At 35.3% G+C, this 13,082-nt stretch overlaps 1 protein-coding gene across 1 annotated transcript in view; it reads left to right on the plus strand.

Annotated features, from left to right (window-relative positions):
* The window catches only part of SLC2A9 (solute carrier family 2 member 9), a gene marked incomplete at both ends in the record, with an annotated part of 82,552 nt that overhangs the window by 43,438 nt on the left and 26,032 nt on the right, over positions 1-13,082 (plus strand). Inside the window, 2 exons of the mRNA XM_079534824.1 lie at positions 7,990-8,091; positions 10,275-10,350. Coding sequence (XP_079390950.1) covers positions 7,990-8,091; positions 10,275-10,350 — 178 coding nt within the window. The remainder of the gene's footprint in view (positions 1-7,989; positions 8,092-10,274; positions 10,351-13,082) is intronic.

Genomic DNA, 13,082 nt, shown 5'->3' on the forward strand with positions numbered 1-13,082 from the left:
TTTTTTCATAAACCATCACTTATTTATGTCTGTGTTTGTTTGTTTAAGGAACATACTTTTTAATATGGGGAGATAGTACAATCCCTGGAAATCCCTACCTCTCACAAGTTCATGATATTCTGCTTTAAGATATATGTAAAAATTATTATTATTCTTATGATGGCAGCTATTTGAGGGAAGAATACATCCATTCTGTGAAAAGAGATGATAATTGAATGGGAATGATTTCACAATATTAAGAGTGTTCTATTAATGGGGTCTATCATCTTCAGTTCCTCCTTGATATCCATTTGTGGGGCTCAAGCAGAGCACAGAGCATGGCTCATTCAGAGAGGCTGTTGTGGCTACCTACTTTGTTTCATTGTATATTTAGTAACTTCTTTATGTATGAGAGGAATACATTCAGTACTTCTTTCTGTGCCTCTGGTAATGCTCATGTATTGGCATCTCTACCTTCTTAAAATTTACTCTTTCAGCTCAAGAGAAGTGTTGCTTTGAAGCCTTATCTTTATTTCAGTAATCTTCATAAACGTTCCACTGCTGCTGTTTAAAAGAACAAGAGATGAATTCAGTGTTTTAACTGAAAGTTGTACCGCTTCTCATTTCTATGAATAAATTCCTTGTTTTCATGCCTAGAAGTAAGAATGGGATATTTCCTTCCTCTTGCAATGTCTCAACTACAATTTTTGCTTTTTTTAAAAAGTGTATTTGGGAGTGTTAGGTATGGATTCAGGTGCGTACGCCTTACAGACGTTACTAAGGGTGAAAAGGGAAGAAGCAGAAAAAAGCAAGGGGAGAACTTAACTTTCTTTGTATTTTTTTGTGGTACTTCTTAGCAGAAACCAGACTTGCTAACAAATTCCAGGGTTTCAGTAAACACTCCTATAAGTAATAGAACCAGATCTCTTTAGTAAGTGGTTCACAATACAATCAGTACCACCTCTGATCATTATACAGCTGCAAGATGTTCAAATGCATGGACTTTGAACCTCAGTGAGAATAACGGGGATTCATCTGTTGATGAACCTTTGCTGATATTTGATAGCCTTGATGGAATTTCTTTCTTTGAATTTGTCTAGATACCTTTTGACTTCTAAATGTTTTTAGAATCAACAGCATCCTAAAACAATACATTTCACAATTTAAAAAGACAGTGTATGAGAAAGACTTTTGCACTGAGACTGTTGAATATAAGATACACCAGGTATGGGCTATAAGAAATGATAATAACTAATTGCAAAATTATTCTTGGAGAGATAGCTGTCCCTGTGGGATTCTGTGTCTGTTTGTCTGGAGTCCATTGGTCCTGAAAAGCTCATTAGGCAAGAATGATTCTTTTTATAATCACCTGTGTCATCAAAACTTATTGAAGTTCAGAAACTCAAAAATGTTTGCAGAAACTAAAGATCTTAAAAAATAGGACTTGTGGCCTGAAATTTATAAGAATAAATTCAGTAAGGTTCCCAGTGCTGCACTTTAGGAACAAAAAGCTTCATATGCACAAATATAAAGTGTCATGTGGAACTCTGTCAAAAGGCTTACTGAAGTCACAATCCATCATGTTTTTCATTTTCTTTCTATCTGCTTAGCTTTCTCCCCGACAGCAAAAGGAGTCGTACTGTTCTGCACTGAACAAATCTGTTTTGACTGCTCTTATCACCTTACTATCTTCTAGCTGTTGTCAGACTGATTAGTTAATAATTTATCCCAGTGTCTGGGGAGGACAAGGGATTCTGCCTCTCTTCTCCATGTGCAATAAAAGATAGGTGTTCTCTCTGCCTAGATCCAGTGCTCTCAGAAATTACCATTGAGTCACAAGATTTTGGGGATTTTTATGATTATGAAAGCCTCATTTTTATTAATAAATTTAGAGGAGGAAAAAGGTAGTCTCTAATCAATATGCTACTGCATGCAGATTCAAGGGGAAAAAAGTGACCTGGCAATGAAAATAGTTTTTTTATCCAAGCAAAATATTTATGTAGCTCATCATCTATAATTGTAGAAAGCCATAAATAGTTGCCTACATGAGCAAATTGTTGGCTTCTAAAATTGCCTACCATGCTAATTTGTTTTGTCTATGTAAAATTTCAATTGTGTGAATTTGCAAATGACTTGCAAATGCTTTGCTCAGTCCCAAGAAACCATGACTAAGCATTCTAAGAAGTGAAATAAAAAAAATACCTAGTGATTCATTTAGAATATCAAATACTGAATTATTTTAGATGCAATGAGTCACTAATTACTTGTTACAAACTTCATCCTCATTTCACAGTTTCAAATGTAAATGTGTGCAATCTTTATAGAGCAAATCCATGAGCTGAGACATGCTTAGATTTATATATTTGAGAAAAGTAATGAGAAAGAACAAGCAGGAGAAAAGAGATATTGACCAAAAAACTTCCCAGACATGCTGGAGTGCAAGTGGGCATATTTTCACTGCAGGGTGAATTGCAAATTGTGATCCTGTTAATGCGTGTTGCCTTAATCCACAAATGGTCAATGTGATCATTATTAGGCAAGGATATTATTCCTTCTAAATTGTTTTATTACAATAGAGCTTTAGGACAGATGAAATTACATGCAAGGAATTAATGATGTAATGCCTTCCAGGAAAAAAAATCTCTTACGAAACACCACTCTGTAGATTTGAGCGACAATCTGTTAGAGACTGCATTTCCTTAGTACAAATCTTTCTGCAGGATATATTCAGAAAATGAAAGTTCTGTAGACACAACTCCATGCTTTCAAGCATTAAAAATGTTTTTTGAGTTATTTGTGTTCCTTTTTTTTTCTTTTCTTTTTTTTTTTTTTCAGTCTGTTCTATCTTCAGGGTATTCAAAAGCTAACATTAGAAAATAAAACACCAGCCATGATAGTCTATCATAGATCAAGGCCAGTATCTAATCTGTCTTTTATAATTGTGTGCCTGACACAAGACAGACATGGAATTTTTAATAAATAAATCATCATTAGTAGGAACTTTGCTTCAAAAATACCACAGCTTATTGAAGTCACACAACAGGAATTAGATAGTGAGTTTTTTGTGTGCTGCCCTAAGAGTTGATCCAGGCACTACCAAGATGAAGGCTGGAACAAATCTGTGTGTGGGCTGCATCTTGGTCAGGCTAGCCTAGCAGACATTCAGTACGGAAACCATATTTATTGAGTGGAAAAGTTTCTCTGTCAGGTGAGATTGATTATGGATAGTTTACTGCAAAATAGAAACTTAGAAATAAATTTCTTTGCTGATAGTGATCCCTACACTGGTAGCTACCAAGGAGGAGGCTTGGCATTCAAACAGGTTCTTCAGGGCAGTAGTAAAGGGCTGGAGTTGAAGGAGTTTTTGGACTTGCCCTCAGAAATATGGTTTGAATTTTGGGCAGTCCTGTGAGAGCCAGGAATTGAATTTGGTGATCTTTGTGGGTTGTTTCCAACTTGGGATATTCTGTGATTCTGTGATCTTATCCAGCCATGGCATTAACATGGATTCAGGTGAACTGATATGCCTGCGAAGACACTTTAGGCTTGTGCTAATGTGATCAAATGTGGCGCTGTACCTTTGAAGTCCAGTTTAGGTACTGTTTCTTTGTTTTGCAATTGTATAATTCATACCAGAAGCAAAAGGATATAAAAATAGAAATCAAAAATCCATTTGTAACTCATAGTCTTCTTTTACTCTACTTTTCTTGAATGAGTGATACTACACATTATGTCATAAATAGACATGTCAGTGGTATAAATATGATTATCCACTCCAGCCCAGCTATTTAAAATGGAAATAACATGGACTTGGCATGTCACATTAAATCTGAATCTAGACTTACAGTATTTCTCATATCTACTTGCAAAATACATGGAAAAGAAAGTATAGTTACTCTCAATGTTAACATATAGATCAGACTTCCGTATAGAGCTGAGAAATGAAAAAAAATCTAATAAGGTTATTAGTATGATTTTGGGGCCAGGAAGTGAGTAGGGAATAGTATTCATTGCCCTCCCATTTGGGCTGCAGAACTTGCTTACATATTCATCTTTCTCCCTGTCTTGTCTGATCTTTTATAACGTGATCTGCTTTCAACATGTCAGTCCCCCAAAATCAGCAGCTGACTCAAGTGAAAAGATCAGCATTTGCTTTTTAAGCTTTATTGACAGGTGTTTCCTGTCAGACAAAAGAAAGTATCAGTTGCCATATTATCAACAAACATTTTGGTTGGAAGGATTTTGGTTGCAATTTCTTTTTTTTTTTAAACACATTTTCAGTAATTTAAGCTATGTTAATCACAATGATTCCGGGCATAGGTTTCTACAAATGTCTGTTTATGATCACACGTTAAGTATCAACCTACTCAATTTGGCAAATAACTCAGTATGCTATCACTTGTAAAGTTCTTTTTATGACTTTACTGCAGCATATGCTGAATTCCTTATTATTTCATTTATTCTGCCAAACAGTATATTTTTTGTTACAAGTCTTTAATAGGTAAGAATTGCCAGTGGAGCATGCAGACTTATAAATACTTGAAAACTAGTGAATCATTTTCAACTTCCTATCAGTCATGGGCCTCTTGGTGAGTTTTGCAAGTTAACAAGTTTTGGAGTTGTATAGTCATAACCAAAAATGAAATTATGGTCAGTTTACAGTCCTCTTTATGGCATGCTTTACTTTTTTTGGTTGTTTCTTTTTTTAACCAAGGAAACTTCAGATTTCATCTGAGTTTTTTTTTCCATCAAGAAAATGAGAACAGACAGCAGAGAAATTTGAAATATTGATGCTTTATCAGAAGTTTCCTTAAGAAATCCTAGAAGATAAATTAGTTTATTAATTACAATTCAGTGAAAAATGCTTGACGGAATGGCTGTTGAAGCATGTGTACTTAATTTAAGCAATATTTTAAGCCCCAGTAAAAAAAAGGGCCCTCTGAGAGGCTTTTCTGATGCAGATTGGTTTTTCATGTTTGAACAACTGTGGCCTGTTAATATTTCGTGAGGTGGTTCTGCATCTGTCTGCCTGCTTCCCCACAAAGACATTGCTTTCCAAGCACACATGCTGCCTGTTACCACAGTCTTGTAGTTTTTGACCAGATAGGGAGCATGCATTAAATTGTTGCTCTTGCCTTTCACGAGCTTGACTCAGTCTAGTATCCCATTTCAGTTGAGACTGCTATGCCTCATTTGAATCTGTTCCACAAGTAGTTGTGAGTGTTTTGATGGGTTGTGTGTATTTTGTTGGGTTAGAACTACTGATTCAAGAAGTATGACATGCATTTGAGAGAAGTAGAAGAGTTTTTTTCTTTAAACTGAAAATAGAGTGCTTCTGCCCATAATTGTTCAGGTTGATCATGTGTAACGGAGAAGCTTCTGAGTCAGTGTGCACCAAGGTTTTGTAATGCTGTCAGTGTGATTTACTTAGTGTCACCTTTGGAAATGAGTTAACAATTCCCAGCAAGCTGGGTACATCGTAGTGTCCCAGTGAGTAAGTACAAAAATTGCTTTTAATATTCTCTAGAAGATGAAGTTGGTCCATTCCATAAATCACAAGATATGCCACCAAGAATCGTAATGATAAATTCTTTGAGGCAAAAACTGTAGGAAGTGCCCAGAAGTTGAAACATTCAAGTTCCTAAGAGCCATTGTATTAAATAAATGACAGTGACTCTGAGCGTGATGAGTGCTTGAGAAGCTTGGCTTCAGCTTGGGGAAAGTTACATCTGAATGAAAAAAAAAATATTAGAATACATTAGAAAGTATTGTTCTCTTCTGCAGATAGCACATGGGGCCTGCTATAACGTTGTCTGCACTTGGCTGCACACAGTTAAAACTGGGAGTTCCTCAGACCCACCTAGATTTGCCTAAATGTGCCCAAAATACTTCAACTTATGCAGTCATGAGTGTATGCACAAAACTCTTTGGAGTCTTCCATTGCTGGGATTTGCTTTTCTTTGAGCTTGATTTTTTTTTTCTGCATTTTGCTTTGTACATGAATCCTCTGCGAACCAATTTTCCTCTGAGAGAAATGTTCAGCACTCACTCCTTTTTAATACAAAACTCCACCAGCTGGTGTAACAACAAGATTTTTTAATAGCAAACACCAATCTATAATTGAAAAAGGGAATGTCATTTTTATGCCAAATTATCTGTGCATCATCCATTGCGGCACACACTGCAGAAGTCTCCATCTCCTGAAGAACTCATCAGACCATTTCACATCCTTCATTTTTATAAAAACTTTCTCTTGGTTACGTTTATACATGGCCACATGTATTTTCAGGATGGATTCATTAGTCACAGTTGAAAATACTTGGCATCTTCTAGGGTTTTGGCAGTGCAGCAGTTGCGGTTTCAGAACATTTGGACTCTGTGAGTGCAGTGTAAAGCCTTAATAACATCAGAGGGAGTCTATTTTAAACACTGCTCTGAAATAAATTCTATTACAGAATCTGTGGAAACTGTCAAAATGAGTATATTTCCTCATTTAAGGAAATAATGCTAGAGCTGGCTGGCTGCTCACTGCGTTCTGCAGCATCACAATGCTCTGCGGTGTGGAAGACCACCTCTATGGGGTGAGGGGGTGCCAAGTCCTAAAGCCTTTTCTATCAGCTGCTGCTAAGGCCGGTATTGTGAGAGAGGAATTTTTTCCCTGATTGGCTGTGCTTCCCTATACCATGTTTCTTCCAGATATTCACAGTGTAGTGGTCTGCGTTGTTGCAGTAAATAAGCAAGCAAACAAACAAACAAATAAATGGGTGTTGCTCCAGATTTCATTTTATTTACTCAATTTATCTTCTGCTTGAGAGATGTCTGAAAGGGGGTTTTCAGTCCCCAGTACATAACTGTGACAAACAGTTGTGAAATTCTAACTCTAAGTTATTTGAAGTGAGAAATATTGGGCTTCATCAAATCATTTTATCATTTTCATTTTGTAATTTGTAATTATAGTAGTTGTCAGTGAAAGCAGCATATTAGAAAAATGTTATGATAGATATTAGTCTAATGACTCAGACTAGCAAAAAAAAGTTTCATGTTGCAGCTTTTCAAAAATTTCTTCTCTGTTTTCATCTTTAACAGAAAAGTATTCAGATTTTGTGACTTTTTACAAAGGCAATTTATTTTCAGGTGTTAAATTTAAATTCAGAATGTGAATAAATGCCTCTTCTATAACCCCTTTTCCCTTCTTTTATCTGGCTATTCGAATTAAAACTTCATCATGGCTAACTTCTGTTTTTAATTCAGACAAGCCAGAAATTAAAAAACAAATTGCAGATGAAGGAAAAATGATTTAATCTGTGTTTATGAATATGTTATGCTGAAGACACATTTTAATACATAATTTTTAAACCATTAAAGTTCATTTTGAAAGATATACTGAATTCGCCATTGAAATTAATAAATATTTGTTATACAGTTGAGATGTATTTTGTTTCAACCTTTTGATGTTTAAAAAACATTAATAACATTATTGTATGAATTTGGTGCAAATCTGTAGCTGATTCCATCAAAGCAGAATGAGTTTTCCCCTAAAAAAGTGAGTGGTAAGATGAAATTGAGCTTGAGATCCTTACCATCATATTATTTATATGGCTAAGGTGCAGCCTTCTTTATTAAGAAATTGGGGATAGTAGTAACTTTGAAATATGCCAAACTAATACTACTAATGTGGAATTAACCTGTTGCATATTTTTCCATCTATGTGGTTACATTTGCTCAGTAGGAGAAATGCATACATAAAACCATATCAAGTAATGTTTTTGGTGGTTTCACTGTTTTTTTTCTGAGCTCTTAAAAAATGCCATGCTGATTTGTTTTTCCAAACAGGTAGGAGTATGTAAACATAATTATGAAGACAATTATGAATGCAGCAGAGCTGATATGTACAAAATATTCTCTATTGCTTGTATTTTTCATCTTCATATTTACCAGAAGAGCACATTACATTCTCTGATTTCTTCAGTGGCTTATCAAGAAACCCATATGTCTCTTGTTGTTTTCCAGGGCTTAGTTATTGAACGGCTCGGACGCAGGCCTCTTCTCATTGGGGGTTTTGGGTTGATGATCGTCTTCTTCGCAGTTCTTACTGTGTCTCTGACTTTGCAGGTACGGTTCCTATGTATTTGTTGCTCTCTTTTGTCTGTTTTAAACAGTATTCTTACATAAGCATTTTTAATCATTTTGATGTAAGGATGTCTGTCTTTCACTTGGCTGTAAATTTGGTGGTTTCAACATGCTGTGATCAGCTGTACCAGCTTTTGCATCAATTTGTATAATTCATTTCATGGCACAACACGAACTACTCTGAAGACAGTTTTACCCATAGTTGGGAAATGTTATGTTCTGTTTTATTTTTATCTTATAAAGCAATCTACTTCAAGTTTTCTTTTGTACTGTGTATTCTAACCTTATTCTTCTGCTTGGATGTTTTTGTTTTTGTTTTTTGTTTTTTCCAATTGTGAAAAGTTTCTACGTTTAATATTTTTATCAAGTTACGTTTCTGATATTTTCATTGAAAACATGAAGACCTAAGAGCAGATGTTCTGCAAAGGCTAAGTTTTCAGATGCTATTAGAAGTCATGTCCCTAAATATTTCAGATGGTCAAAGGAGGATAGATAAACCAATCTAAAGACATTTTCCATTGTTTATTCTTCAATTTTCATTGTGCTGTTTCCCTCAGTTTTTGAGTGCTTTTGGGATTTAGAAGTGACAGTCTGGAGCAGCATGTTTTTGAGTGGTCTTCTATCAAGCTGTTCCTTGCCTGATGTTGTTTCTGTGTCTTAACATTAATCCGACTTTCAAATGTTACTTTTTGGTCGAAGAAAAGCAGACGCATGCAGCAACATGGTAGAGTTTTATTTGACTTACCTGTATGTGTAGCACAAGAAAGTTTTACTCACGTACCTGTCATGACAGTAAGACTGCTCTCCAGAGGAGAGCTTTTACTGCAAGGTTTGTAAATTGACTAAGAATTGCTAAATGGTTTAAAACACCGTTTGATGGATGAGGAGATTCAGCTATTGGAGATCCCTGAAATTTGAGTCCTATTTCACTTCTTTTCAGAAGTGTCTTGGTCTGTTATAGATTAGAGATTGGGAATTGCTCTGAACAAAGGACCCAGGGTTGATCTCAGGGCAATTTGTATCTCCTCTGTATTTGCACCTTCACTTTCTCAGTGCCTTAAGGGACCTTGGTTGTGAGTTCAGATGGGAACTCCAGAATGTCTCATTTTGGCAGGTATACAAATCACTTGCTCTGCATTAATGCCCAGGAGGCTGTAATCATGTTTTCTGCATAAAGGAATAAGCCAGACTGTAAGAGAAATCTGTCAGAAAATTAAAGTCATTATTTAATACTGAAATAAATAATAACCTAGTTTAGCAAATGTATTTTACAGTGACTCTCAGGATGATATGTAACTTAAGCAACTTTGAAAAAAATAGTTAAATTATAATAGAAGGAGTATTCACATTTGCTGATGGAAAAAGAAATTGATAGATAAAGGAGTGGGGATCTGTGAATTTCTGCTAACATAATAGTATTCTTACCAAGCATTAATGGAGATAGTTAAAAACAGTGTCCTGAAATCTCAGTAGGAATCATGTACGGTATTTCCAGTTCCCACTGTTTGGAGATCTGAATCAAGAAATATATTTTTTATAGTAAAATTAACACAGATTGCCTTGTGAGGAAAATAGATGATTTCATTTATAAGTCTGTTAAGGAACCATTTATATCTTGTTTTCTTGTCCCAATAGCTGGTGCTTGCACACATGACCCTGCTTGTTGTCAAAAAAAGGTTATGACTAAAAATGCCTTCACTGTGTTTTTCGTGTGCTTTGTGCAGGCTCAGATAGTGCTGTCCTTCTCAAAGGCAGCATGTTGTATCTAGACATCTGCCCAGTCTTTGGCTGGAGAAGCTCTGTGGATCATCATTGCTGCTCTTTTACACATCCAAAATATGTTAGGAGAATAGAAGTGCAAAATCTGTGTAGCAGAAGGAAAAACTCTTTTCTGGATTGGCTTGAGCTTTAGAATAAGAATTGTGACTTCGGTAGTGCAGGAGATAGGCTAGTATTTCTCTATGGGATGTGACAGAAAGCAAGACCTTCAGTACAAATAATCTAATAAAATTCTACAGAAATGCTGTGATTTTCTAAAATAGTCCTAGTCTAAATTCCGAAACAGGGAAGCATTCTGGAGAACACTATCAATTGTTTGTTTTGTTTTGTTTCAATGTTGATGATGAGTACAATGCACTTAATATTAATGTCTTTTTTTCTACCAGAATAATGTGACTTGGCTTCCTTACCTCAGTATATTTTGCATTCTTGCAATTATTGCATCATTCTGCATTGGACCAGGTATGTGCATATTCTTTTGTGTTAATTTGTATATCAAAGCCCAGGTATTCTTGCACTGGTAGTTAGGTTTACATATAGCTTTCTGGAAACAGTAACTTATTCTTGTCTAAAAACATTAAGAAAAGGTAATAGCAATACAGAGTGATAGTAACATTCTTGTAAAAACCCATGCACATGTACTTGTACTTAGCTTTCAGCTATCAGAAATAATCTCATGATCAGTCTGCAATCAGTACCAAATTAAAATGTTGAGTATTACCTATCACCACTATTTTCTATTTTTCTATTTTCTATAGAAAAACACTCAAACTAGAAGTTAGGCGTTTCATTTAAAAATGCTTTGATTAACAGATCAGTGCCAGTAGGACACTGGGACACTGGGGAGGGTTGGGGGAGGCAGTTCCTCTCCTTTCTGCTTTTCCACAGATGTGCAAGGGGATTTCCATAGATGTGCAAAGGATTTTCCATGTAGCGTCTTCAGTACGATGATGGAGAAGTTCTGATGATGGAGCTGCCTTTTGTTTGTCAGTTCTCTAGTGATTATACCCACTTCAAATCTGAGGCCCTTAGGTGACTGTTTCTATAAGTTATCATGAGTTTATCAAAGGTTTTTCCCCAGTCCATTTTGCTTTCATAAAAGGGTTGGATACCAATTTAGACAATCCAGTGTTCCCAGGCAGTAATATTTGTACTTTGTCTTCCTTAAAAAGAACATGTTTAAGGAATAAAAGAGTAATAAAACCAAACCGTTCTCAGAATTGGAGAATGAAAGGATAAGAGCAGCAGACACAAGTCTCAGCAGGAGCATTTTTTACTGGATAGAAGATTAAAAAACTTACACAGAGCATGATCATTATTATCTAAGTGTAATACTGCCTTATATGATGTTGCTCTGGAATTCAGTTACTTGATCAGATTTGGATCCTGCAATTAACAAATAATGAAATGTTAACAGAAGTATTTTGCAGACAGATAGATAGAAGAAGAATTTAATCCAAATTCAGTTCACAGAATGTCAAAATATGATTACATTTTCAAATTCTCCCTTACAGACTGTTCTCTACAAAAAGGGATTAAAACACCCCTGTTCATACAACTTTTTTTGCATCTTCTGCTGTAAACCTGAAAGACTTCTGTTCCTCTGAAATCTTGTTTTCTTGAACAGTTGTGTCTCTTCCTTATAAAGAATGTGACATTAAACATTAATCAACTTCTTGTACATCTTCACCCCTGAAGTTATCTAATTAATTGATTATGGTTTATTCGAGGGAAGAAAATAGTTGCTGATATTTGTTGTAATTTTAATGAAAGATAGCTGTAATATTTTGGATCCTCATTTGGAAAAACTGAGGAAAAATTATGCTACATTAGAAGAAAATATGGAAAATACTGAAATATTTCTGGGAAAATGGTTTGCTACTAATCTCTCTGTTTATTCCTCTGCATATGATAGCTGGCTGGGAAAGGGAAGGTGCCTAACAGGCTTAACTAGGAATGCACAATCTTCCTCTTCTTGATCATTAATGCTCCCACTGTAGGGGCAAAGTAATGCTTCCTCCTTCCTTACCTCCAACTCTTCTCATAAGGCAAAGAGTAGAAGCAATCTTGCAATCCCCTTTTCCTACTCTATTAAAATCCCAGGTTCAGCTAGACCTCTTGTATAACTGGTGCGTGATTTTTAGACTGAGAGCTTTTTAAAAAGAAGAATTCTGTAGAACAAAGCTGCTCTTGCTGTTTCAATACCTAATGGAAATCAAATATTGACTTCAAATTTCTTGGATACTTCCCTTTCAGAGTTTTAAGTTGCTTAAATAAATTAAGTGCAGCTACTTGAAGCACCTTCTTTTGTTCCTCCTAGAAAACTGTTGAAACAAACTGCAATTTGTTCCACACTACAAACCAATTTTTAGAACTTGCACATCAAGACATTCTTATATGTTGTTGTAATAAAGGCTTTGTGTGATGCCCTCTAGGTCTTCCATTGGAAGCAATGGAACAAATGACCTTTCTTCCTCCTCAGGTTTCTTGTGGTCTAGTAGACTTTCAATCTTTTCCAGATGAAATACCTTTTTCGTACTCTTTCCTCTCAATAATATTTTAAGACAACACCTTTGCAAGAAAATTTAAAATAAAATATCTGATATTCTTCTGTAGTACTTTGGTATGTTTAATGAAACAAGACTAAGACTCAGAAATAAAATTTCCACCTTTTTGCTCAGTAAGTTTTTTTTCACCAGAAAATTAATATATTTTTATTTATTAAGTTGCAAATTTTTAATATTTTAGCCTTTTGTAGAAGGCTGAGCATCCTTTGTTTGTACTGGTTAAACAGGTAATATTATCATGGTATTGTTCATGCTTAGTGTCTTACGAAATCTATCTGTAGTTATTTAGGGTGTTTCAGCATTCTTCAGATTAACTCCCATATGGTTTGTAACGATTCTGCAGATACAGATCCTCATCAAGGGTGAATTCTTTTTACAGTCAAGTTATTGACTGTATAACTGTACAATATTGGTAGTTGGAAGAATTATCGCATCTGAAAAAAGTAAATAATGTAGAGAACTGAGCTCAGAAAACACTCCTAGAACTTTCTGGATAATAAAATTGCCTTTCAAATACAGTATTTTCTCTCTTGTTAGAACATCTGATACTTGCTTAATAGCTTATATATTGTGTGGTCTTCTACTTTCAGAATAGCATATGGATGAGTACCATCTGCTCCTTACAGC

The sequence above is a fragment of the Tetrao urogallus genome, assembly GCF_951394365.1.
Source record: "Tetrao urogallus genome assembly, chromosome: 4".
Taxonomy (NCBI): Eukaryota; Metazoa; Chordata; class Aves; order Galliformes; family Phasianidae; genus Tetrao; species Tetrao urogallus.